Here is a 26,988-nt window from a genome sequence, read left to right as displayed (position 1 = left end):
TGTATCAGTGTTTGTGTATCAGTGGTTGTGTGCAGAGTATTCAGTGCCAGGAGAGAGTCTTACCGTTGATAACAGGAGTGAAGACAGCCATGCCAGCGAAGTTGGGGTTGGACACGGTCTTATCTAGAATCAGACCCCCAACACTGAGGAGAGCACAGAGGAAGAGGTGAAACACAAGACAGACACAGGTGAGAGATGAGAGGTAGGTGAAAGAGGTAGGAGAACAGTGACTCAGATGAGAGGAAGTGAAACATGTAGGAGAACCGAGACACAGATGAGAGAGAGGTGAAACAGGTAGGAGAAGAGTGACTCAGATGAGAGTAAGGTGAGACAGGTAAGAGAACCCGGTTCCGGGTTGGAGCAAGCGGTCGCATCTACACTTCGGTCCGCAGGTAGTATAACTTTTCATTACATTTTCATTACATTTCATTATAGTACAACGGTTTGATTTGTCTAATCTTAGCAATTTCTTCTTAGCTAGCTACATAGCCGTCTTTGTATCAAAGATAATTGCGTAATTATCGTATTTCGAAACGTAGTCTACACTGCTATCTGCCCAGCAGCTAGCTAAGCAGCTAGCTAACGTCCACTGTCCACCAGCACTGTAGAAACTATTACACTCAACTGAACGACTCGATTAGTGTAGTGTTAGCTAGCTACATAGTTGTCTTTGCTGTCTTCGTATCCAAGATAATTGTGTAGTTTAGAGTGTGTAGACTTAGAGTGATTATCTTAATTTACCGAGGTTAGCTAGCCAGCTATTTGTCGTCCTTAACGTAGGAGATACTGCTAGCTAGCTAGCCAACAGCTAGCCAACCTCTACCGAATAGAACTTCAACTACCCGGTCAACATTCCGCTTCGCTCTACAGGTAGTATCACATTTTCATTTCACTTCATTACAGTACAACGGTTTGATTTGTTTGATCGTAGCTAGCTAGCTACATAGCCGTCTTTGTATCTAAGACAATTGTGTAGTCTAGAGCGATTTTCTAGGTTAGCTAGCCAGCTATTGTCATTCTTTTAACGTAACGTAACGCAATCAACACTGCTAGCTAGCCAGCTAGCCCCCGAATAGCAGCACTGTAGAAACTATTACAGTACAACGGTTTGATTTGTTTGATCGTAGCTAGCTAGCTACATAGCCGTCTTTGTATCTAAAACAATTGTGTAGTCTAGAGCGATTTTCTAGGTTAGCTAGCCAGCTATTGTCGTTCTTTTAACGTACGTGCAATCAACACTGCTAGCTAGCCAGCTAGCCCCGAATAGCAGCACTGTAGAAACTATTACACTCGACGGAACAACTTGATTAGTGTAGTGTCAACATCGCAGCCACTGCCAGCTAGCCTACAAAGTCAACAACGCAGCCACTGCCAGCTAGCCTACTCCAGCAGTACTGTATCATTTCAATCATTTTAGTCAATAAGATTCTTGCTACGTAAGCTTAACTTTCTGAACATACGAGACGTGTAGTCCACTTGTCATTCCAATCTCATTTGCATTAGCGTAGCCTCTTCTGTAGCCTGTCAACTATGTGTCTATCTATCCCTGTTCTCTCCTCTCTGCACAGACCATACAAACGCTCCACACCGCGTGGCCGCGGCTCACCCTAATCTGGTGGTCCCAGCGCGCACGACCCACGTGGAGTTCCAGGTCTCCGGTAGCCTCTGGAACTGCCGATCTGCGGCCAACAAGGCAGAGTTCATCTCAGCCTATGCCTCCCTCCAGTCCCTCGACTTCTTGGCACTGACGGAAACATGGATCACCACAGATTACACTGCTACTCCTACTGCTCTCTCTTCGTCCGCCCACGTGTTCTCGCACACCCGAGAGCTTCTGGTCAGCGGGGTGGTGGCACCGGGATCCTCATCTCTCCCAAGTGGTCATTCTCTCTTTCTCCCCTTACCCATCTGTCTATCGCCTCCTTTGAATTCCATGCTGTCACAGTTACCAGCCCTTTCAAGCTTAACATCCTTATCATTTATCGCCCTCCAGGTTCCCTCGGAGAGTTCATCAATGAGCTTGATGCCTTGATAAGCTCCTTTCCTGAGGACGGCTCACCTCTCACAGTCCTGGGCGACTTTAACCTCCCCACGTCTACCTTTGACTCATTCCTCTCTGCCTCCTTCTTTCCACTCCTCTCCTCTTTTGACCTCACCCTCTCACCATCCCACCCCTACTCACAAGGCAGGCAATACGCTCGACCTCATCTTTACTAGATGTTGTTCTTCCACTAACATCATTGCAACTCCCCTCCAAGTCTCTGACCACTACCTTGTATCCTTTTCCCTCTCGCTCTCATCCAACACTTCCCACACTGCCCCTACTCGGATGGTATCGCGCCGTCCCAACCTTCGCTCTCTCTCCCCCGCTACTCTCTCCTCTTCCATCCTATCATCTCTTCCCTCTGCTCATACCTTCTCCAACCTATCTCCTGATTCTGCCTCCTCAACCCTCCTCTCTTCCCTTTCTGCATCCTTTGACTCTCTATGTCCCCTATCCTCCAGGCCGGCTCGGTCCTCCCCGCCCGCTCCGTGGCTCGACGACTCATTGCGAGCTCACAGAACAGAGCTCCGGGCAGCCGAGCGGAAATGGAGGAAAACTCGCCTCCCTGCAGACCTGTCATCCTTTCACTCCCTCCTCTCTACATTTTCCTCCTCTGTCTCTGCTGCTAAAGCCACTTTCTACCACTCTAAATTCCAAGCATCTGCCTCTAACCCTAGGAAGCTCTTTGCCACCTTCTCCTCCCTCCTGAATCCTCCTCCCCCCCTCCTCCCTCTCTGCAGATGACTTCGTCAACCATTTTGAAAAGAAGGTCGACGACATCCGATCCTCGTTTGCTAAGTCAAACGACACCGCTTTCTGCTCACACTGCCCTACCCTGTGCTCTGACCTCTTTCTCCCCTCTCTCTCCAGATGAAATCTCGCTTCTTGTGACGGCCGGCCGCCCAACAACCTGCCCGCTTGACCCTATCCCCTCCTCTCTTCTCCAGACCATTTCCGGAGACCTTCTCCCTTACCTCACCTCGCTCATCAACTCATCCCTGACCGCTGGCTACGTCCCTTCCGTCTTCAAGAGAGCGATTGCACCCCTTCTGAAAAAACCTACACTCGATCCCTCCGATGTCAACAACTACAGACCAGTATCCCTTCTTTCTTTTCTCTCCAAAACTCTTGAACGTGCCGTCCTTGGCCAGCTCTCCCGCTATCTCTCTCAGAATGACCTTCTTGATCCAAATCAGTCAGGTTTCAAGACTAGTCATTCAACTGAGACTGCTCTTCTCTGTATCACGGAGGCGCTCCGCACTGCTAAAGCTAACTCTCTCTCCTCTGCTCTCATCCTTCTAGACCTATCGGCTGCCTTCGATACTGTGAACCATCAGATCCTCCTCTCCACCCTCTCCGAGTTGGGCATCTCCGGCGCGGCCCACGCTTGGATTGCATCCTACCTGACAGGTCGCTCCTACCAGGTGGCGTGGCGAGAATCTGTCTCCTCGCCACGCGCTCTCACCACTGGTGTCCCCCAGGGCTCTGTTCTAGGCCCTCTCCTATTCTCGCTATACACCAAGTCACTTGGCTCTGTCATAACCTCACATGGTCTCTTCTATCATTGCTATGCAGACGACACACAATTAATCTTCTCCTTTCCCCCTTCTGATGACCAGGTGGCGAATCGCATCTCTGCATGTCTGACAGACATATCAGTGTGGATGACGGATCACCACCTCAAGCTGAACCTCGGCAAGACGGAGCTGCTCTTCCTCCCGGGGAAGGTTTGCCCGTTCCATGATCTCGCCATCACGGTTGACAACTCCATTGTGTCCTCCTCCCAGAGCGCTAAGAACCTTGGCGTGATCCTGGACAACACCCTGTCGTTCTCAACCAACATCATGGCGGTGGCCCGTTCCTGTAGGTTCATGCTCTACAACATCCGCAGAGTACGACCCTGCCTCACACAGGAAGCGGCGCAGGTCCTAATCCAGGCACTTGTCATCTCCCGTCTGGATTACTGCAACTCGCTGTTGGCTGGGCTCCCTGCCTGTGCCATTAAACCCCTACAACTCATCCAGAACACCGCAGCCCGTCTGGTGTTCAACCTTCCCAAGTTCTCTCACGTCACCCCGCTCCTCCGCTCTCTCCACTGGCTTCCAGTTGAAGCTCGCATCCGCTACAAGACCATGGTGCTTGCCTACGGAGCTGTGAAAGGGGTAACGGCACCGCAGTACCTCCAGGCTCTGATCAGGCCCTACACCCAAACAAGGGCACTGCGTTCATCCACCTCTGGCCTGCTCGCCTCCCTACCACTGAGGAAGTACAGTTCCCGCTCAGCCCAGTCAAAACTGTTCGCTGCTCTGGCCCCCCAATGGTGGAACAAACTCCCTCACGACGCCAGGACAGCGGAGTCAATCACCACCTTCCGGAGACACCTGAAACCCCACCTCTTCAAGGAATACCTAGGATAGGATAAGTAATCCTTCTCACCCCCCCTTAAATGATTTAGATGCACTATTGTAAAGTGGCTGTTCCACTGGATGTCAGAAGGTGAATTCACCAATTTGTAAGTTGCTCTGGATAAGAGCGTCTGCTAAATGACTTAAATGTAAATGTAATGAGAGGAAGCTGAGACACAGGTGAGAGAGAGGAGAGACATAGGTCTTGCACCTGCTGATTGCCATGGCAATGATGACAGGTTCCCAGCCTGAGTAGAGCACCTCTCTGGTGGAGGGGATCCTCCGAGCGATCAGCACCCACAGAGGGGTCAGCGCCACAAAAACAGCACACACCAACGGGTTGGCATAGTCGTTAAACTCTATAAGAAAACACACACAGGAGTCAGCGTCCTTGTTACGCTATACACACACACACTTCATCAGCTCAATATAAAAACGGTACCAACGCATGGTACACAACGCTGTTTGTGAATAGGAAATGTGTTATTACTGTGTTTCCATCTTTTTATATGTGATGGTGAGGTCAATGAGGTGTGGTGTGAAAAACATTTTATTCTGCATCACGTCACAGGGTTTGTTGACAGTGAAAACACTATCACTGAACTAACAGTAGATGGCATAGTTGTGGGGTCACACACTCAGTCATACACACATTCCGTACCACTGTGAGGTTAGTGGTGGAATCAAACCTCAAGTAGGCCTATGTTAAAATAAGATCCCTTCTATTAGTGTCAAGCCAGGAAGAGTTGAGTTAAAGTGTTTCCATTGGGACTTTTACTGCCTGAAAAGGCCGTTCAGATACTCAGCCACACTCACACCCTGGGGTGAGACAGATAAGTATAACGCAGAGTGGGTGTTGGTGAGATGTGTGTATGTGAGTGATAAGTGTGTCTGAGTGTGTCTGTATCTCAAGCATGTACTATGTGTTCTATTTAGTTCTGTGATCTCAAGTGTCCGTCTGTGTGTGTGTGTGTGTGCGTGCGTGTGTGTGTGTGCGCGTACCCAGCTCCTTGTACAGTCCTGTGCTGATGCCAGCCAGCAGAGAGAGGGTAATCAGATCTCCCAGACTGGCAGCGATGGGCGTGGCCACATTGTCAGGGTTGATGCCCACCTTCCTGGATGCGATGATTACACCAATCATAATGATCCCTGCAGACAGAGGGAGGGGCTTAATGTTAAACACACCAATCATAATCAGCTTTATGGAAATATGTAACATGTTCATTTGATCACAGTTTAATCAGTGTTAACTTCTTTGGGGTAGGGGGCAGTATAAACTGCCTGCTACTCAGGCCCAGGTGCTAGGATATGCATATTATTAGTCGATCTGGATAGAAAACACTCTGAAGTTTCTAAAACTGTTTGAATGATGTCTGTGAGTATAACAGAACTCATATGGCAGGAGAAAAAATCCAACCAGGAAGTGGGAAATCTGAGGTTTGTAGGTTTTCAAGTCTTAGCCTATCCAATATACAGTGTCTGTGGGGTTATATTGCACTTCCTAAGGCTTCCACTAGATGTCAACAGTCTTTAGAACCTTGTTTCAGGCTTCTACTGTGAAGTGGGAGAGATGAGAGTCATGGGTCTGCCAGAAGGCCATGTGCTCAGTCAGGCGTGCGTCCGTTCCCTTTAATTTCTAAAGACAAAGGAATTCTCCGGTTGAAACATTATTGAAGATTTATGATAAAAACATCCTAAAGATTGATTAAATACATCGTTTGACATGTTTCTACGAACTGTAATATAACTTTTTTTACTTTGTCTGGACCTAGTGCCTGTGCATTTGGATTACTGTACTAAATGCACGGACAAAACAAATAAATTAAGGACTTTATCGAACAAAACTAACATTTATTGTGGAACTGGGATTCCTGGGAGTGCATATTCAAAGTTAAGTGAATATTTATAATGCTATTTCTGACTTTTGTTGACTCCCTAACATGGCTTGTTTTGGTCTCTGAGTGCTGTACTCAGGTTATTCCATTGTGTGCTTTTCCATAAAGCTATTTCGAAATCTGACACAGCAGTTGCATTAGGGGGAAGTATATCTTTAATTCCATGCATAACAGTTGTATTTTCATGAGTATTTCTGTAAATTGACGTGGCTCTCTGCACTTTCAGAGGATGTTTTGGAGGCAAAACATAACAACGAGACAATGTTAACAGAGATTTTTGGATATAAATATGAACTTTATTGAACAAAACATACATGTATTGTGTAACATGAAGTTCTATGAGTGCCATCTGATGAAGATCATCAAAGGTTAGGGATTAATTTTCTCTATTTCTGCTTTTTGTTACTCCTCTCTGTGGCTGGAAAAATGGCTGTGTTTTTTTGTGACAAGGCACTGACCTAACATAATCGCATGGTATGCTTTTGTCGTAAAGCCTTTTTGAAATCAGACACTGTGGTGGGATTAACAACAAGTTTATCTTTAAAATGGTGTATAATACATGTATGTTTGAGGAATTTTAATTATGAGATTTCTGTTGTTTGAATTTGGCGCCCTGCACTTTCACTGGATGTTGGCTAGGTGGGACGTTAGCATTCCACGTACCCTAGAGAGGTTAAATCGTATCTGGGGTTACTATGTGCATATGAACAATTACAGTCTGAAAAATGTTTACAGTATTATTTATATAGTTATTCTTCTAGTGGTACCTAGTATCAGAGAAGCGATGAATGCGGTTGCCACACTGGAGGCACACAACAGGATAGCATGTCCCAGTCTAAAGTTCCCTTCTGGGATCCAGCCAAAGATCACCGCGGCGATGGACGCCAGGAACCCTACTACCGTGGCCTGGACCTGGGAGAAGGCAGAGAGAGAAGGGGTACTGTAAACTATACTGTACGTGTGTGTCACTGTAGTAAAGGTCTCCTCGACCTGAGGAGGCTTAGTGTGTGTGTGTGAGTGAGTACTGTAACCCCCTGGTGAGCTGACCCAGCACACAGTGACCCCCTCTAGCAGGTTATGTGACTGACGGGGATCCAAAGTGCTGGGGTTAGGGGGCTTCCAGGAACCAGTCCAATATTACACATACGAGCACTTGTACATCTGACTGTGTCCAGTTCTGGTAACAAAATGTCACCTTACCAGGACAAACCGTGATTGGACTTATTTTGTGATTTTTTATGTCGGTGTTCCCTCATTCCATGCATGTTTTGTTTCAGAATGTGTTGAATGGTTTTCTGTTTCACAGTGTTCCATGCAGGTGTGGTGGGATGTTATAGAGTGTTCCATGTGCAAAAGAAACGCAGACCTGTTTAGGCTGGCTAGCGGAGTAGAACACTTGAAAAAGAAAAGGAGAGCCGCACACTCTAGGAGCTCAGATGCAATAATTTAATAACCTAATGACCAACGTTTCGACAGACAGGCTGTATTCATCAAGGTATAATGATGAAGACAGTTTGTCTGTCGAAACGTTGGTTATTAGGATATTAAATGATTGCATCTGAGGTCCTAGAGTGTGCGGCTCTCCTTTTCTTTCATAGAGTGTTCCTTACCTGGATGAGGGCGAGGTTTCCAACAATCATCTTCCACATGTCCTTGGCTGAGTCCATCTGACCAATATTAGCCTGCAGAGAGAGACACAGGAGACCGTAAGAGAACGCACCACAACTATAACACATTAGCATGAGACCAAGACCACAGCAGTCAACTATGTCTGACTGGCCACGGTTTGAAAAGAGGAAAAGTAACCAGAATCATGATGTTTCAAAAGCTGAGAATCTGTACAATTGAGTATGTATACATGTACATGAAAACGTGTGTGTGTGTGTGTGTGTGTGTGTGTGTGTGTGTGTGCGTGCTGTGTCATAGGCCCTAGGTTCTGTCAGAACAATTAGGGTTCAATTCTCAAAGAAGCTCTGACTCCTCCACCCTGCGGCCGACTCCACTTATCTCATCTCTCTGTACACACACACACACACACACACACACACACACACACACACACACACACACACACACACACACACACACACACACACACACACACACACACACACACACACACACACACACCCCCACGTCTCTCTCATTCATGGTCTCAAGCATCAAGTGTCTGTCCAACAGAGGCACAGTGTGTGTCAGAGGCTATGAGCCTAATGACCACTCTGCTCAGAGGTGTGTGTCTGTATCTGTGTCAGTCAGGTAGGGAAGTTGAAAGAGGAAGGGTGAGCCTTCAGGGGCCGTGTTTCAAACCCATGTGTAAAGAGAGAGATGAGTGGAGTCAGCTGCATGGTGGATAAGGGGGAGCAAGGCAGGGAGATAAGAGACAGGGCAGGTCACACTACACTACACACACAAGCCACCCAATCAATAAAGAAACCATACGCTCACACACACACACACCACTGACGGCGTGATGACGGCAGCAAGGGCTCAGCCAGAATAGGCCACAATGTCACGTAAGCTTTAGCCTTGGTTGTTTTTTGGTTGGTGTGTGTTTTCCCAGCTGTTGAAGGCTATGAGCTGGTGGTGAGATAAGGCAGTGTCTAAGGGTTTAGTGTGTGACAGTAAATGACGGTAGCTAGCTACCCCGCTATCTTTCTGTTAGCCTAGCACTCATCCCTCTTTTAGGCTTAGAGAGAAAGAGAGCAGGAATAGAAGATATTACGTTTATTATGAACATTTACATTAAACCATGCCAATAATGGATGTCAGAGAGTAGCCTACAGTAGGCTGGCTCTAGACACTATGTGGTAGCTAAATGCGGTAATGTCAGCCTGCCGTCATCCACTAAATATGATTATTCCAATAGTCAATTAGACTCAAATGCAAGGATCACAGAGAGTTACAGAAAACAACTGTTTGTAGAAAGGAGAGAGAGAGAGTGTGAATTTAGCCCAGAATCTCCTCAACCCCGAAATAAAAACAACAATTTTCAGCAGATCAAAATAAGAAAGAAGACAGAGATGTGGTCATGTGGATGGCATTCTGCCTCAGCCCCTGGGATCAACCATTTTTTCTTTGATAGGCTCATTAGGAAACTTACAGTGATCTTAAGATCCTCCAAGAAAAACAATAACACTAGGTTGAACGGGAGTAGGCTAATGTCACACCAAACAAATTACATACACAGTTCATCTGCCAGATCATACACGCTCAAGTCACCTGGCACCAAGTCGCAACAGCAAGGAAAGCAGTAAAGTTTGCTACATAAAACATGCATCCATCCTTCCTCCTTCCAGTCTTGGAATGGGGGTTACACAACATAGCAATATCTGGCAGCCCGACACTCAATTCACCTGCTTCACAACTCAAAAGTCAGGACAGGAAAGAACTGGAAAAGCTTATCACATTCTGCTGTTTGTCAGGCTGTTTTCCCACAAGCCAGTGGAAGGAATGTGTGGATTGATGTGCTTAATAGCAGCAGTGAGCTACTAATTTTAGTTACTACATAGTTCTAGGAATACATTCTTTGAAAAAAGGGTTTCCAAAAGGGTTATTTGGCTGTCCCCATAGGATATCCCTTTATGGTTCCAGGTAGAACCCTTTTGGGTTCCATGTAGAACCCTCTGTGGAAAGAGTTCTACAGCTAACCCAAAAGGCTACTTCCTGGAACCAAAAAGGGTTCTTTAAAGGGTTCTCCCACGGCTGGCTATAGCCTTTTGGGCTAGAGCTTTTAGGCCCCCCACCTTGCGGCAAAACATTTTTAGTGGCCCCCCTCTTGATGGTGGAGAGAAATGTATTTTTTTCAAGGTTAATTTACTGCAATTCTACACATTTTGCCATGGGGCGTAGAGAAAATGTTGCGGTTTTAAAGCAATTTTTATGTTCTCCTACTCATTTTGCCATGGGGCAGAGAGGGACAAAATAGCAATTGCAAATTTGCACTTCCTGCAATTCTACACATTTTGTAATGACCAATGCCATGTTATATCATATCTGAATGACTAACAAAATCAGTGGGGGCCCACTGGAGGTCAAGGCCCCTGGGCACGTTCCCTGCATGCCCGGTCGGTATTCGGCCATGATTAATTAATTTAGCTGGACCTTCACACTTAGACTTTTCGCAAAATACCCTGGGCTACACATATTACTGCAATGTAAAGTTGCGAACTTGTCACGTCTCGATCTCTACCTCGCACAACACTCGCCCGACAGTTGCCCGCCTTTAAGCAGCAAAGTGTAAACAGAATTGTTTTGTTAAGCCAACACTCTTACAACACTCTTACAAAAATTGTTATAGCAGAGCAATGTTTTTTTTAAAGCTGAAATGTACAGACATTTTACTTATATTTGAAACTTGTTTTATGGAATTACCTGTAATTGTAGTAACAGCCTGTTGCATTCTGAGATTATCACCGTAGTTTAAAATCTAAAAATGTTTTTCTTTGCTTGACTGTATTGAGCCACCAGGCAAGAAGCAACTCCCAAGGGAATTATCAATGTTTTCAGTCTCTATTTGCTTTTACCTCATACAATGACTTCTATGATATTGATAAAAATTTGAGCTGTGGACCAAGAATGTTGCATTGCCAGCCACAACGAAAGGTAAGGCAATGATTTAATGTCAATTCAAAAGTAGATATCTCTTTCGCCACACCACTCCTCCGACTCTCCTTCATCTCTCGTAGTGTGAATATGGCCTAACTACCAATCTAAACATTTTAGTTGACATTACTAATTGAGTGACTGTCAGAAACTGATATAAGAGAGAGAAACTGCTGATGCCCAACCATATTGTAAATTGCACCTGGTGTATTGTACTATTCTTACTCTCAATAGTAAGTTGTCTGTAGGCCCTGCATTAAAGACCAACATTTTTTATATTTTTAAATTTTTTAAATGTCACCTTTATTTAACCAGGTAGGCCAGTTGAGAACATGTTCTCATTTACAACTGCTATCTGGCCAAGATAAAGCACAGCAGTGCGACAAAAACAACAACACAGAGTTACACATAACAAACGTACAGTCAATAACACAATAGAAAAGAAGAAAAATCTATGTACAGTGTGTGTAAATGTAGAAGAGTAGGGAGGTAGGCAATAAATTGGCCATAGAGGCAAAACAATTAAAATGTAGCATTAATACTGGAATGATAGATGTGCAGATGATGATGTGCAAGTAGAGATATTGGTGTGAAAAAGAGCAAGAGGGTAAGTAAAAATATGGGGATGAGGTAGTTGGGTGTGCTATTTACAGATTGGCTGTGCACAGGTACAGTGATCGGTAAGCTGCTGACAGCTGATGCTTAAAGTTAGAGAGGGAGATATAAGACTGCAGCTTCAGAGATTTTTGCAATTTGTTCCAGTCATTGGCAGCAGAAACTGGAAGGAAAGGTGGCAAAAGTAAGTGTTGGCTTTGGGGATGACCAGTGAGATATACCTGCTGGAGCGCGTGCTACGGGTGTTTGTTGCTATGGTGACCAGTGAGCTGAGATGACGGGCTTTACCTAGCAAAGATTTATAGATGACCTGGAGCCAGTGGGTTTGGCAAGGGCCAGCCAACGAGAGCATACAGGTCGCAGAAGTGGATAGTATGTGGGGCTTTGGTGACAAAACGTATGGCATTGTGATAGACTGCATCCAATTTGCTGAGTAGAGTGTTGGGAGGCTATTTTGAAAATGACATCGCAAAAGTCAAGGATCAGTAGGATAGTCAGTTTTACGAGGGTATGTTTGGCAGCATGAGTGAAGGAGGTTTTGTTGCGAAATAGGAAGCCAATTCTAGATTTACTTTTGGATTGGAGATGCTTAATGTGTGTCTGGAAGGAGAGTTTACAGTCTAACCAGACACCTAGGTATTTGTAGTTGTCCACATATTCTAAGTCAGAACCATCCAGAGTAGTGATGCGAGAAGGGCTGGCAGGTGCGGGCAGCGATTGGTTGAAGAGCATGCATTTAGTTTTACTTGCATTTAATAGCAGTTGGAGGCCACGGAAGGAGGGTTGTATTGAATTGAAGCTCATCTGGAGGTTTGTTAATACAGTGTCCAAAGAAGGGTCAGAAGTATACGGAATGGTGTCGTCTGTGTAGAGGTGGATCAGAGAATCACCAGCAGCAAGAGCATATCATTGATATATACAGAGAAAAGAGTCGGCCCGAGAATTGAACCCTGTGGCACACCCATAGAGACTGCCAGAGGTTCGAACAACAAGCCCTCCGATTTGACACACTGAACTCTGTCTGAGAAGTAGTTGGTGAACCAGGCGAGGCAGTCATTTGAGAAGCCAAGGCTATTGAGTCTGCCGATAAGAATGCGGTGATTGACAGAGTTGAAAGCCTTGGCCAGGTCAATGAAGTCGGCTGCAGAGTACTGTCTTTTATCGATGGCAGTTATGATATTATTTAGGACCTTGAGCGTGGCTGAGGTGCATCCATGACCAGCTCGGAAACCAGATTGCATAATGGAGAAAGGTACGGTGGGATTCAAAATGGTCGGTGATCTGTTTATTAACTTGGCTTTCAAAGATTTAAGAAATGCAGGGCAGGATGGATATAGGTCTATAACAGTTTGGGTCTAGAGTGTCTCCCCCTTTGAAGAGGGGGATGACCGCGGCAGCTTTCCAATCTTTGGGGGGGGATCTCAGAAAATACAAAACAATTTTGGCGGATCATTTTAGAAGGAGAAGGTCCAGATTGTCTAGCCCACCTGATTCGTAGGGATCCAGATTTTGCAGCTCTTTCAGAACATCAGCTGTCTGGATTTGGGTGAAGGAGAAGCTGGGGGTGGGGGGGGGCTTGGGCAAGTTTCAGGGGGTGCTGAGATGTTGGCAGGGGTAGGGGTAGCTAGGTGGAAAGCATGGCCAGCCGTAGAAAAATGCTTGTTGAAAATATTGATTATTGTGGATTTATCAGTGGTGGCAGTGTTTCCTATCCTCAGTGCAGTGGGCAGCTGGGAGGAGGTGCTCTTATTCTCCATGGACTTTACAGTGTCCCAACAGTTTTTGGATTTAGTGCTACAGGAAGCAAATTTATGTTTGAAAATGCTAGCCTTAGCTTTCCTAACTGACCGAGTATATTTGTTCCTGACTTCCCTGAAAAGTTGCATATAGCAGGGGCTATTCGATGCCAATGCAAAACACCACATGTTATTTTTGTGCTGGTCAAATCTGGGTTGAACCAAGGGCTATATCTGTTCTTAGTTCTACATTTTTTGAATGGGGCATGCTTATTTAAGATGGAGAGGAAAGCACTCTTGAAGAGCAACCAGGCATCCTCTACTGACGGGATGAGGTCAATATCCTTCCAGGATACCCGGGCCAGGTCGATTAGAAAGGCCTGCTTGCTGAAGTGTTTTAGGGAGTATTTGACAGTGATGAGTGGTGGTTGTTTGACCGCGGACTCATTACGGATGCAGGCAATGAGGCAGTGATCGCTGAGATCCTGGTTGAAGACAGCAGAGGTGTATTTAGAGGGCACATTGGTCAGGATAATATCTAAGAGGGTTAAAGGAAATTGGGATAAATAAAAAAATATAGCAGTTCCTGACTTCTCAGGACTAAAAAATTGACAGCTGTGCCATAACGATCGCAAAATAGTTGGGAAGAGATATTCGATGTACCGATTCCATGGTACATTGTTTTTGAACTGATAAGCAAAACAAGGCTGGATTCAAAACTTGAGGTGGGTCATGAGAAATCAAACTGGATGGACATCAGAAATAGATGGGAGAGGTTGAGGGTAGAAGGAGGACAGGACTAAAAACAAACTAAATATAACTTATGTAGAATAGATTGTGTCCGTAAAATGTATATAGTGTGTGTAAGCTAGAGTTAGAGGCCTTAGTGTGTTTCATTAGTTTACTCCAATTAGGGGAGTGGTACAGTTATCGAAAGAAAATAAATATATAAAATAATAATAATTGAGACCCCGACTAAGTAAGAAATTATTTTTTTCTCTTATGAGTAGGCTTGCATTTTGATGAATTCATACAACTATCACACCGGTGCATATTATTAAATGATATTGATGTTTAAGATAAAACCATGTTATGTTGATGACTAATATTGAAAGGAGATATGAAGCAATCTAACTAGATTAGAAGGACTAGGCTACTTCATCCTAATGTAAGCTAAATGCATTGGATACAAAACAAATACTGGCATGTGATAAAGGATAACGTGTCCAATATAATTATATAAATGGATATCAAACAAGAATATACACTCAGTGTACAGTTTATTAGGTACACCACCCTGTTCATGAAAATGGTACGCCACATAGCCGTGGCTTGGTATATAAAGCAGACCGGCATCAAGGCATTCAATTACTGTTTGATTAAACATTAGAATGGACAAAACGAGTGACCTAAGCGACTTTGAGCGTGGTATGATCATCGGTGACAGGCGCGTGATTTCCAGTTTCTCCGAAATGGCCAGCATCCTGTGTCTAGGGTTTACAAAGAATGGCGCAACAAACAAAACACATCCAGTCAGAGGCAGTTCTGTGGGGGAAAACAAGTCGTTGATGAGCGGTCGAAGGAGAATGGCAAGAATCGTTCAAGCTAACAGGCAGTCCACAAACAAGCAAATAACGGCGCAGTACAACAGTATTGTGCAGAACGGCATCTCGGAACGCACGACTCATCGGTCCTTGTCACGGATGGGCTATTGCACCAGATAACCACACCGGGTTCCACTCCTAAAACAGGAAAAAGTGGCTCCAGTGGGCAAGCGATCACCAACACTGGACAATTGAGGAGTGGAAAAACATTGCCTGGTCTGACAAATCCCACTTCCTGTTGGTCATGCTGATGGCAGAGTCCGAATTTGACATACGTAGCAGGAGTCCATGGCCCCATCCTGCCTGGTGTCAATGGTACATATTGGTGGTGGTGGTGTAAGAGTGTGGTGAATGCTTTTCTGGCACATGTTAGGTCCCTTGATACTGAAGAATTCAGGCTGTTCTGGGTCCGACCCGTTACTAGATGGTTGTACCTAATAAACTGGCCACTGAGTGTCTATTCAAATAAATAAATACAGCACTGTAATAGTGTTGATGCCTTTCTCTCCTTACATGGGATTAGACAGATGCCCAAGCCTCAAAACCAGAAACATGTGGAGACATCAACATTTGTAATTTTAGTAAATGTTAACCTTTTTATTGGTTTTCCTGTATCTGTGCATGAGTACTTAAAACACAGTCCATTGTACAAAATAAGTCATTCCCAAGTGAGGGCCAGGGAGATTAACCTTCAACATTCATACACTAGTTTGGTAAAATAGGACAAATTCAAATAATTGTGGTCTAAATTGAAGACTTGCACACAGTGCAATCCCCTGGGACAGAAATCACTGTATCACTGTAATCATCTGTATTATAGAATGAGCTTCCTAAATTACAGTGTCCTGACAAATCTGGATGATAAACAATAACATGGGTGAATCTATTTCTATCTAACATTGTGATATTGCACACTCCTAAATAATATCCTGAGATATGGTAATTATCCTGGTGACTGGCAGGTTCCAGACAAGTTCTTTACATCTGCAGGGTGTCAGGGTGAGATGTTCTTCAACCTGGAACAAGCAGACACAAGGGGGAAGAAATTAACCTCACTGCTTAAATCTCTGTGCTGGTTCAAGTTGCTGAAGCCGCAACAATGTCCCTCACTTAGGAATGACTTATTAACGTGCAATCGCTTTGTTAACAGTTTTGCATATTTTCTCAGGCTTGGTCAAGTTGTTTAAAGTAAGAGTAGAATAACTTAGCCTCTAATTTTAACTAGTAACACCAACCCCAATAGTGCAAAACAATATTGGAAGGGAAGGTGCCAAGATAAAGTTAGCTAACGTTAGGTAAACAGACACTGCAGGCAGCTAGTTAGCAAAACAAAATGAACAAATAACTAGGCTGGCTAGCAAGCCTAGATTGAACAGAAGACATCTAGCTGCATTTCCTAAGTCTTTCATCAGATGTTGTTAAAATGTCTTCCGTCCAAATGAATCGGCAGGACTGTTTTCTCCTGCCGAGCCAATGCAATGGAGTGAAACGCGATCAGGTGCCCACTTCAGTCCCTGAAAACAAATGGAAGAAAACAATTTGTTACATGTCTTCAGCTGGCTAGCAAGTTCACCATTTCATGATTTTAAAACCGTACGGGTCTTCATAATTGACATATTGCTGAATCTATGATTAGTTAGTTAGGTTGTTCATCTTTAAACAGCCAATAAGCAGAATGAGATCGCCTGCTAGCTAGCTATCACATCCGACATGTTAGCTAACTTGACAACGGGCTGATGAACAACAGTTACTCAATTATTTAATTCAAAATTCATATGAAAGTTTGTACATAATTTGGTTAATAAATAAACATTATACTTACATTTTGAAGTTATTCCTTATTCTTCTGGAGAATGTTATCCCAAGCGGGGACTTCTGTGTGCCATTGTTTTTTTGTTTTTGTTTTTAAAGTATATTGGAAAGTTTCTTAGTAGCAAGCTAACTTTTTAGTTTGGATCCCATGGCACATTTGGCATCAGTTGCTGGGACTGCTACACTCTGTCCAGTGATCCTGCCAACCAAGGCCAGGACTGAGGAGATATTTGGCATAGCAGCTAGCCTAGCTGCTAGCTAGCTGCCTATCAAGCTAGCAGGGTTTGTTGAGGGCTTGAACACAGCCCGCAACGTGGTTAGACATTGTGGCTGGGACTGCGGATTGTCCCGGGTTTGTGGCTGTCTAGATCCCTGCTGTTTGTTGTGTTCAATCTTCCCTGTGACCTACCCAGGGTCAGCTCGATGAGGTGAAATAGGAGAACGGCAAGATGTCGGCAAACTGTAAGTCATTGAGAGAGGAGATCAGTTCTGTGTGTGAATCCATGATAACAATGACGGATACATCTCGAGGGACAATCAAGGCAAAACAACGGAATTGCAAAATCCTGAGATTCTGGGACCTAGATGGAGTCTGAGGACAAAGTGAAGGAAATGATCTCTGAGAAATTGATGATGGAACACCGGAAGATTGAGGTGGAGCCTGCCTACAGGACTGGAAAACCCACCACCAGCACAGGTGACAGGCCTAGGCCGATAGTTGTAAAGTTCCTGAGGTTCAAGGACAAGGTAGCTGTTCTGGAAAGAGCCAAGAACTTGAGAGGAATGTATATATTCCTCAACGAGGACTATCCTGAAGCTGTGCACCAGAAGAGGAAAGAACTTATTCCAGCCATGAAAGCTCCTAGAGTGCGTTGGGACATTGCTTACATCTGCTATCACCCACGCAACACAATAGAAAACAGGCTCAACGATTGACAGCTGCCTCTGAGAACCATACCAGGCCAAACACAGAAATAGCAAATCAAAGAAAAGCTAACAAAGACAACCCACCCAACTCACGCCCTGACCATAATAAAACAAAGACATAACAAAAGAACTAAGGTCAGAACGTGACATATCCCCCCCCCCAAAGGTGCGGACTCCGGCCGCAAAACCTGAACCTATAGGGGAGGGTCTGGGTGGGTGTCTGTCTGCGGTGGGGGCTCTGGCGCGGGACGTGGACTCCACTCCACCACAGTCCTTGTCCGCCTCTTAGCCCGCCTCCGTGGCCTCTTAAGAGCAGTGACCCTTGCCGCAGACCTCAGACTGGGGACCCTAGCCACGGGTCCCGAATGGACGGGAGACTCCGGCAGCACCGGACGGACGGGAGACTCCGGCAGATCCGGACTGGAGGGAGACTCCGGCAGATCCGGACTGGAGGGAGCACCTGTAGGAAGGAGACAGAGAGACAGCCTGGTGCGGGGGGCTGCCACCGGAGGGCTGGTGCGTGGAGGTAGCACCGGATAGACCGGACCGTGAAGGCACACTGGAGCTCTCGAGCACCGAGCCTGCCCAACCCTACCTGGCTGAATGCTCCCCGTAGCCAGGCCAGTGCGGCGAGGTGGAATAGCCCTCACTGGGCTGTGCTGGCGAAACGGGGAAACCATGCATAGGGCTGGTGCCATATACCCCGGCCCGAGGTGACGAACTGGAGATCAGATGTGCTGAGCCGGCTTCATGGCACCTGGCTCGATGCCCACTCTAGCCCGGCCGATACGAGGCGCTGCTATGTACCACACCGGTCTATGCCTGCGCACCGGGGACACCGTGCGCCTCACGGCATAACACGGTGCCTGCCGGGTCCACCTCTCTCCACAGTAAGCACAGGGAGTTGGCTCAGGTCTCCTACCTGACTTAGCCACACCCCCCCCCCAACACATTTTTGGGGCTGCCTCTCAGGCTTCCTTGCCAGCCGTGTTCCCTCAAAGCGCTGGCCCCCTTTACCTGCTGCCTCCGCTCTCCTGGCTGCCTGCACCTGTTCACATGGGAGGCGATCCCTTCCAGCCAGGATCTCCTCCCATGTGTAGCAACCCTTGCCGTCCAGAATGTCTTCCCATGTCCATTCCTCCTTATAGCGCTGCTCCTGCCCATTACCACGCTGCTTGGTCCTTTGGTGGTGGGTAATTCTGTAACGGTCGTCGTCGGTGGAAGAAGGTGAGGTACCAAGGTGCAGCGTGGTATGTGTCCATATTTATTAAATGAATACAGAAATAACAAAATAACAAAGAGAAACGACCGAAAACAGTTCTGGCTGGTGCAGACACACAACAGAGAACACACACCCCACACACACACAAGCATACATGTCCAGAAATGTCCACACAGGCACCTACACACACACGCACACACACAACACACACACTCACCGCTGTGGACAGTCTGGAAGCCAGTGTCATCTCCAGGTTGCCCTTTAACCCCAGCAGCGCTGGGACCAGGATGAAGACCTCCGTGACCTCTGTAAACACCGTCCAGTGCTGCAACACAAGAACACAGTCTGAAACCTGATCTCTTCCTTTTCTCAGTGACATGCTATCTGTTCAAACCGTGTTGGAATCATAATCATATTCCCTCTGGAGAGGAGCAAGGTCATTTTGACCTTACACTGTAACCATTCACCACCCTCTTTCTGTCACTTCTCTAAACATCCACCTGCTCCTTATCTATCCCTCTCCTCTCTCTCTTCCCCTGCCCTTTCTCACCATTCTCCCTGTCTTCAACAACACTATAATAAAACACTGTAACAAGATTTATTTTATTGATATCACCTTTCATACAGTACTTGCAGCCCACATTGTTTTTACTGTAACCCTCCATCTGCCTGCTAGCTCTTGTGCTGAGGCAGAGAGCTAGCAGGCAGATTGGCAAAGAGGAAGAGAGTATTTAATACTCTCAGGCAGAGAGCTAGCAGGCAGATTGTCAAAGAGGTAGAGAGTATTTAATACTCTCAGGCAGAGAGCTAGCAGGCAGATTGGCAAAGAGGAAGAGAGTATTTAATACTCTCAGGCAGAGAGCTAGCAGGCAGATTGGCAAAGAGGAAGAGAGTATTTAATACTCTCATGCAGAGAGCTAGCAGGCAGATTGGCAAAGAGGAAGAGAGTATTTAATACTCTCAGGCAGAGAGCTAGCAGGCAGATTGGCAAAGAGGAAGAGAGTATTTAACACTCTCTGCCTCTGTTCCAGTTACCATACCTCTCCACAGTGAAAGACTTAGTCTGGGGCAAAGTCAGCCAGGAGCAAGGCCAGCTAAATCTAAAGGGTCATCATACTGTATGGCCTGGGATTGGAGACATCAGAGAAAATGAATAAATTACAAATGCTCACGCTCACGCAGCTGAGTTGCTGTAGAATCAAATGGAAATTCCCAGTTGATGACTCTGTGGTCCTGGAGCTGATTACCGGCCCACTATGCCCCCCCACTTTAGCTGTATTCCAGCCCTTGAGATGGTCTCTATGAGTCCCTGAACTGATGACTGTGGTAAAGTGCCTCTCTGATGTTTCTCCATTAGCCCAGTGCAGCGGCAGGAGCAGCAAGGATAGACAGGGCTGGTGCATAAGGATGAGGATGATTTTGGGATACATGGCTAAGGAATGACTGGGTTAGACTCACTATAAGGTTGGGGCAGTGGTACAAGCCTGGGGTTGGGGCATAAAGCTGGGGGTTGGTGCTGGGGTATAAGGCTGGGGGATGGGGTTGGGGCTGGGTATAAGGCTGGGGGGGGTTGGGGTTGGGGCTGGGGTATAAGGCTGGAGGGATGGGGTTGGGGCTGGGGTATAAGGCTGGGGGGATGGGGTTGGGGCTGGGGTATAAGGTTGGAGGGATGGGGTTGGGGCTGGGGAATAAGGCTGGGGGGATGGGGTTGGGGCTGGGGAATAAGGCTGGGGGGATGGGGTTGGGGCTGGGGAATAAGGCTGGAGGGATGGGGTTGGGGTTTGGGCTGGGGTATAATGCTGGGGGATGGGGTTGGGGCTGGGTATAATGCTGGGGGGATGGGGTTGGGGCTGGGTATAAGGCTGGGGGATGGGGTTGGGACTGGGTATAAGGCTGGGGGGATGGGGTTGGGACTGGGGAATAAGGCTGGGGGGATGGGGTTGGGGCTGGGGTATAAGGCTGGAGGGATGGGGTTGGGGTTTGGGCTGGGGTATAATGCTGGGGGGATGGGGTTGGGGCTGGGTATAATGCTGGGGGATGGGGTTGGGGCTGGGTATAAGGCTGGGGGATGAGGTTGGGACTGGGTATAAGGCTGGGGGATGGGGTTGGGACTGGGGAATAAGGCTGGGGGATGGGGTTGGGGCTGGGGAATAAGGCTGGGGGATGGGGTTGGGGCTGGGGTATAAGGCTGGAGGGATGGGGTTGGGGTTTGGGCTGGGGTATAATGCTGGGGGATGGGGTTGGGGCTGGGTATAATGCTGGGGGATGGGGTTGGGGCTGGGTATAAGGCTGGGGGGATGGGGTTGGGACTGGGGAATAAGGCTGGGGGATGGGGTTGGGACTGGGTATAAGGCTGGAGGGATGGGGTTGGGGTTTGGGCTGGGGTATAATGCTGGGGGATGGGGTTGGGGCTGGGTATAATGCTGGGGGATGGGGTTGGGGCTGGGTATAAGGCTGGGGGGATGGGGTTGGGGACTGGGTATAAGGCTGGGGGGATGGGGTTTGGGCTGGGGTATAATGCTGGGGGATGGGGTTTGGGCTGGGTATAATGCTGGGGGGATGGGGTTGGGGCTGGGTATAAGGCTGGGGGGATGGGGTTGGGACTGGGTATAAGGCTGGGGGGATGAGGTTGGGACTGGGTATAAGGCTGGGGGATGGGGTTGGGACTGGGTATAAGGCTGGGGGGATGAGGTTGGGACTGGGTATAAGGCTGGGGGATGAGGTTGGGACTGGGTATAAGGCTGGGGGGATGAGGTTGGGGCTGGGTATAAGGCTGGGGGGATGGGGTTGGGGCTGGGTATAAGGCTGGGGGATGGGGTTGGGGCTGGGTATAAGGCTGGGGGATGGGGTTGGGGCAGGGGAATAAGGCTGGGGGGATGGGGTTGGGGCTGGGTATAAGGCTGGGGGGATGAGGTTGGGGCTGGGTATAAGGCTGGGGGGATGGGGTTGGGGCTGGGTATAAGGCTGGGGGGATGGGGTTGGGGCTGGGTATAAGGCTGGGGGGATGGGGTTGGGGCTGGGGAATAAGGCTGGGGGGATGGGGTTGGGGTTGGGGCTGGGGAATAAGGCTGGGGGGATGGGGTTGGGGCTGGGTATAAGGCTGGGGACATTAATCCATCAACTGAGAAAGCTCTTGCCTTCAGAGTGAGTCCCACCTGCCCCCAGCACTTGCAGCTCATCGCTCAGCCCACAGCTAAATCAATACTGAGAAGGCTGTAGGGGAGAGGAATAACAGCTAGATAACTTTATCCTGCCTACACATCCCTAAAGTGAGAAATAGCTGTGTTTCATCAGCAGTCTGGGTGGAGGTGATAGCACTGTTAACCTACTCTCTGTCTGTCAGCAGCCTGGGCTCTTTAAAACGGTTGACTCTACAGGGACCCCACCACCCCACCTTCTGTCCCTCTCCCAACCCAGCTCTGGTTAGCCAACCACCCTAACCCACTTCTCTCTAGCTGTCTCTCTTCTATTAAACTCTACCTCTTTCATCCCTCCCTTTTCCGTTCCCTACTTTCACCCTGTACTCCTCTCTCTACTCTCCTCTCCAGCTGTTATATATGTTGTTGTCTCCAATGGAACAGTGGAGCCCAGCCAACACCTCACCCCCCAACGACCAGCCCCAGTTCTGCAAACTCTGTGGATAGTCAGTCAGTATCATGGTGTATCAAGAGGAAAGGAACGCAGCCCCGTTTGCCCAGTGTTGCACATGTGGAGTGTTCACCGGGCATACCCCCCACGATAATCATTTTTTAGAAGATCTGGTGACTTTTGGGTTGTGGGCCCCCTAAAGCTGCCGAGCATATGAACATGTTGTAAGCCATGGCAAAATGCTAAATGTTTTGAATGACAGGAATTTAGATTTAAAACTGGGATAAAAAATCTGACTTTGCACAGGACCAACAGCTGGGGGTTGGGGGGCGTTGAGGTGGTAGGGTGGTACTTGACTAGTACAGTGTTGAGACTTGACTAGGTGAGGGGTGAGGTCTGAAGAGAAGGAATTACAAAGGTTCCTAATATGTATTGCGTAACAGTGACTGGCTTGCTGTCTCTCTGGGTCTGACTAGCATGCTGTCTCGAGGACAGTGCACTGTTTCGTGCACAGGCAGGTTTGGCTGTCACAGTGGCACAAAGAGCTAAATAACCTTTAGAATGATGTTGTACCCAGACATAGCTAAATAACCTTTAGAATGATGTTGTACCCAGACAGAGCTAAATAACCTTTAGAATGGTGTTGTACCCAGACAGAGCTAAATAACCTTTAGAATGATGTTGTACCCAGACAGAGCTAAATAACCTTTAGAATGGTGTTGTACCCAGACAGAGCTAAATAACCTTTAGAATGATGTTGTACCCAGACAGAGCTAAATAACCTTTAGAATGGTGTTGTACCCAGACAGAGCTAAATAACCTTTAGAACAGTGTTGTACCCAGACAGAGCTAAATAACCTTTAGAATGGTGTTGTACCCAGACAGAGCTAAATAACCTTTAGAACAGTGTTATACCCAGACAGAGCTAAATAACCTTTAGAATGATGTTGTACCCAGACAGAGCTAAATAACCTTTAGAATGGTGTTGTACCCAGACAGAGCTAAATAACCTTTAGAACAGTGTTGTACCCAGACAGAGCTAAATAACCTTTAGAACAGTGTTGTACCCAGACAGAGCTAAATAACCTTTAGAACAGTGTTATACCCAGACAGAGCTAAATAACCTTTAGAATGATGTTGTACCCAGACATAGCTAAATAACCTTTAGAACAGTGTTGTACCCAGACAGAGCTAAATAACCTTTAGAAAGGTGTTGTACCCAGACAGAGCTAAATAACCCTTAGAATGGTGTTGTACCCAGACAGAGCTAAATAACCTTTAGAACAGTGTTGTACCCAGACAGAGCTAAATAACCTTTAGAAAGGTGTTGTACCCAGACAGAGCTAAATAACCCTTAGAATGGTGTTGTACCCAGACAGAGCTAAATAACCTTTAGAATGGTGTTGTACCCAGACAGAGCTAAATAACCTTTAGAATGGTGTTGTACCCAGACAGAGCTAAATAACCTTTAGAACAGTGTTGACCCAGACAGAGCTAAATAACCCTTAGAATGGTGTTGTACCCAGACAGAGCTAAATAACCTTTAGAATGGTGTTGTACCCAGACAGAGCTAAATAACCTTTAGAAAGGTGTTGAACCCAGACAGAGCTAAATAACCCTTAGAATGGTGTTGTACCCAGACAGAGCTAAATAACCTTTAGAATGGTGTTGTACCCAGACAGAGCTAAATAACCTTTAGAATGGTGTTGTACCCAGACAGAGCTAAATAACCTTTAGAACAGTGTTATACCCAGACAGAGCTAAATAACCTTTAGAATGGTGTTGTACCCAGACAGAGCTAAATAACATTTAGAATGGTGTTGTACCCAGACAGATTATCAAAAGTACTGCATGTTTGGTAGAAATACTATGATGTTAAAAAATGTATTATGTTTAAAAACATTGCAGATTTTACCATGGTGCAGTTCGACAGCTAAATGAATGCAGCAGAAACACTGCTCATATGAAACTGCTGTGTATATCTGTACACTTTCTACAGGCAGGATTCTGAACCCAGCAGCATAAAACACCAACGCAATGTTGATGACTGTGCAGTGACACCAATGGTTGGAACACATATGACATCACAGGCAGTAACACTGATGGCACACAGCAGTGTTTCTGCTAGATTATTTTCCTAGGGGGGAGCCCCTGGGCCAATAATGCTGGTTACTAACCAGCAGCCTTTCTATGTTAGTGATGGCTGTTTAACAGTCTGATGGCCTTGAGATAGAAGCTGTTTTTCAGTCTCTCGGTCCCAGCTTTGATGCACCTGTACTGACCTCGCCTTCTGGATGACAGCGTGGTAAACAGGCAGTGGCTCGGGTGGTTGTTGTCCTTGATTATCTTTTTGACTTTCCTGTGGCATCGGGTGCTGTAGGTGTCCTGGAAGGTAGGTTGTTTGCCCCCGGTGATTCGTTGTGCAGACTGCACCACCACACCCTCTGGAGAGCCTTGAGGTTGAGGGCGGTGCAGTTGCCGTACCAGGCGGTGATACAGCCTGACAGGATGCTCTCGATTGTGCTTCTGTAAAAGTTTGAGAGGGTTTTAGGTTGAAGAGGCGCTGTTGTGCCTTCTTCACCACACTGTCTGTGTGGGTGGACCATTTCAGTTTGTACGTGATGTGTACGCCAAGGAACTTTCCACCTTCTCCACTACTGTCCCATTGATGTGGATAGGGGGTGCTCCGTCTGCTGTTTCCTGAAGTACACAATCATCTCCTTTGTTTTGTTGATGTTGGGTGAGAGGTTGTTTTCCAGACAACACACTCCGAGTGCCCTCACCTCCTCCCTGTAGGCTGTCTAGTCATTGTTGGTAATCAAGCCTACTACTGTTGTGTCGTCTGCAAACTCGATGATTGAGTTGGAGGCACACATGGCCACGTAGTCATGGCTGAACAGGGAGTACAGGGGGGGAATGAGCATGCACCCTTGTGGGGTCCCAGTGTGAGGATCAGCGAAGTGGAGATGTTGTTTCCTACCTTCACCACCAGGGGACGGCCCGTCAGAAAGTCCTGGACCCAATTGCAGAGGACGGGGTTGAGACCCAGAGCCATAAGCTTAATGAGGAGCTTGGAGGGTACTATGGTGTTGAATGCTGAGCTGTAGTCCATGAACAGCATTCTTACATAGGTATTCCTATCATGATACCTCACATCTCAAAATAGGGCTACTTAATGTTAGATCCCTTACTTCAAAGGCAATTATAGTCAATGAACTAATCACTGATCATAATCTTGATGTGATTGGCCTGACTGAAACATGGCTTAAGCCGGATGAATTTACTGTGTTAAATGAGGCCTCACCTCCTGGCTACACTAGTGACCATATCCCCCGTGCATCCCGCAAAGGCGGAGGTGTTGCTAACATTTACGATAGCAAATTTCAATTTACAAAAAAAAATGACGTTTTCGTCTTTTAAGCTTCTAGTCATGAAATCTATGCAGCCTACTCAATCACTTTTTATAGCTACTGTTTACAGGCCTCCTGGGCCATATACAGCGTTCCTCACTGAGTTCCCTGAATTCCTATCGGACCTTGTAGTCATAGCAGATAATATTCTAATCTTTGGTGACTTTAATATTCACATGGAAAAGTCCACAGACCCACTCCAAAAGGCTTTTGGAGCCATCATCGACTCAGTGGGTTTTGTCCAACATGTCTCTGGACCCACTCACTGTCACAGTCATACTCTGGACCTAGTATTGTCCCATGGAATAAATGTTGTGGATCTTAATGTTTTTCCTCATAATCCTGGACTATCGGACCACCATTTTATTACGTTTGCAATTGCAACAAATAATCTGCTCAGACCCCAACCAAGGAACATCAAAAGTCGTGCTATAAATTCACAGACAACACAAAGATTCCTTGATGTCCTTCCAGATTCCCTTGGTCTACCCAATGACGCCAGAGGACAAAAATCAGTTAACCACCTAACTGAGGAACTCAATTTAACCTTGCGCAATACCCTAGATGCAGTTGCACCCCTAAAAACTAAAAACATTTCTCATAAGAAACTAGCTCCCTGGTACACAGAAAATACCCGAGCTCTGAAGCAAGCTTCCGACTAGCTTGGAAAGACAGTACCGTGCAGTACCGAAGACCCCTTACTGCTGCTCGATCATCCTATTTTTCTAACTTAATTGAGGAAAATAAGAACAATCCGAAATTCCTTTTTGATACTGTCGCAAAACTAACTAAAAAGCAGCATTCCCCAAGAGAGGATGACTTTCACTTTAGCAGTGATAAATTCATGAACTTCTTTGAGGAAAAAATTATGATTATTAGAAAGCAAATTACAGACTCCTCTTTAAATCTGCGCATTCCTTCAAAACTCAGTTGTCCTGAGTCTGCACAACTCTGCCAGGACCTAGGATCAAGAGAGACGCTCAAGTGTTTTAGTACTATATCTCTTGACACAATGATGAAAATAATCATGGCCTCTAAACCTTCAAGCTGCATACTGGACCCTATTCCAACTAAACTACTGAAAGAGCTGCTTCCTGTGCTTGGCCCTCCTATGTTGAACATAAT

General features: G+C 46.6%; 1 protein-coding gene across 1 annotated transcript in view; it reads right to left on the bottom strand.

Moving 5' to 3' along the window:
- The window catches only part of LOC135541995 (solute carrier family 41 member 1-like), a 51,469-nt gene that overhangs the window by 5,329 nt on the left and 19,152 nt on the right, over window positions 1-26,988 (bottom strand). The window contains exons 3-8 of the mRNA XM_064968544.1: window positions 19,083-19,190; window positions 7,955-8,026; window positions 7,112-7,256; window positions 5,452-5,598; window positions 4,661-4,808; window positions 64-143 (exon numbers count right to left, since the gene is read on the bottom strand). Of these exons, the coding sequence (XP_064824616.1) occupies window positions 64-143; window positions 4,661-4,808; window positions 5,452-5,598; window positions 7,112-7,256; window positions 7,955-8,026; window positions 19,083-19,190 (700 nt within the window). The remainder of the gene's footprint in view (window positions 1-63; window positions 144-4,660; window positions 4,809-5,451; window positions 5,599-7,111; window positions 7,257-7,954; window positions 8,027-19,082; window positions 19,191-26,988) is intronic.

The sequence above is a fragment of the Oncorhynchus masou genome, chromosome 6, assembly GCF_036934945.1.
Source record: "Oncorhynchus masou masou isolate Uvic2021 chromosome 6, UVic_Omas_1.1, whole genome shotgun sequence".
NCBI lineage: Eukaryota > Metazoa > Chordata > Actinopteri > Salmoniformes > Salmonidae > Oncorhynchus > Oncorhynchus masou.
This window is presented reverse-complemented; position numbering and strand designations above follow the sequence as displayed.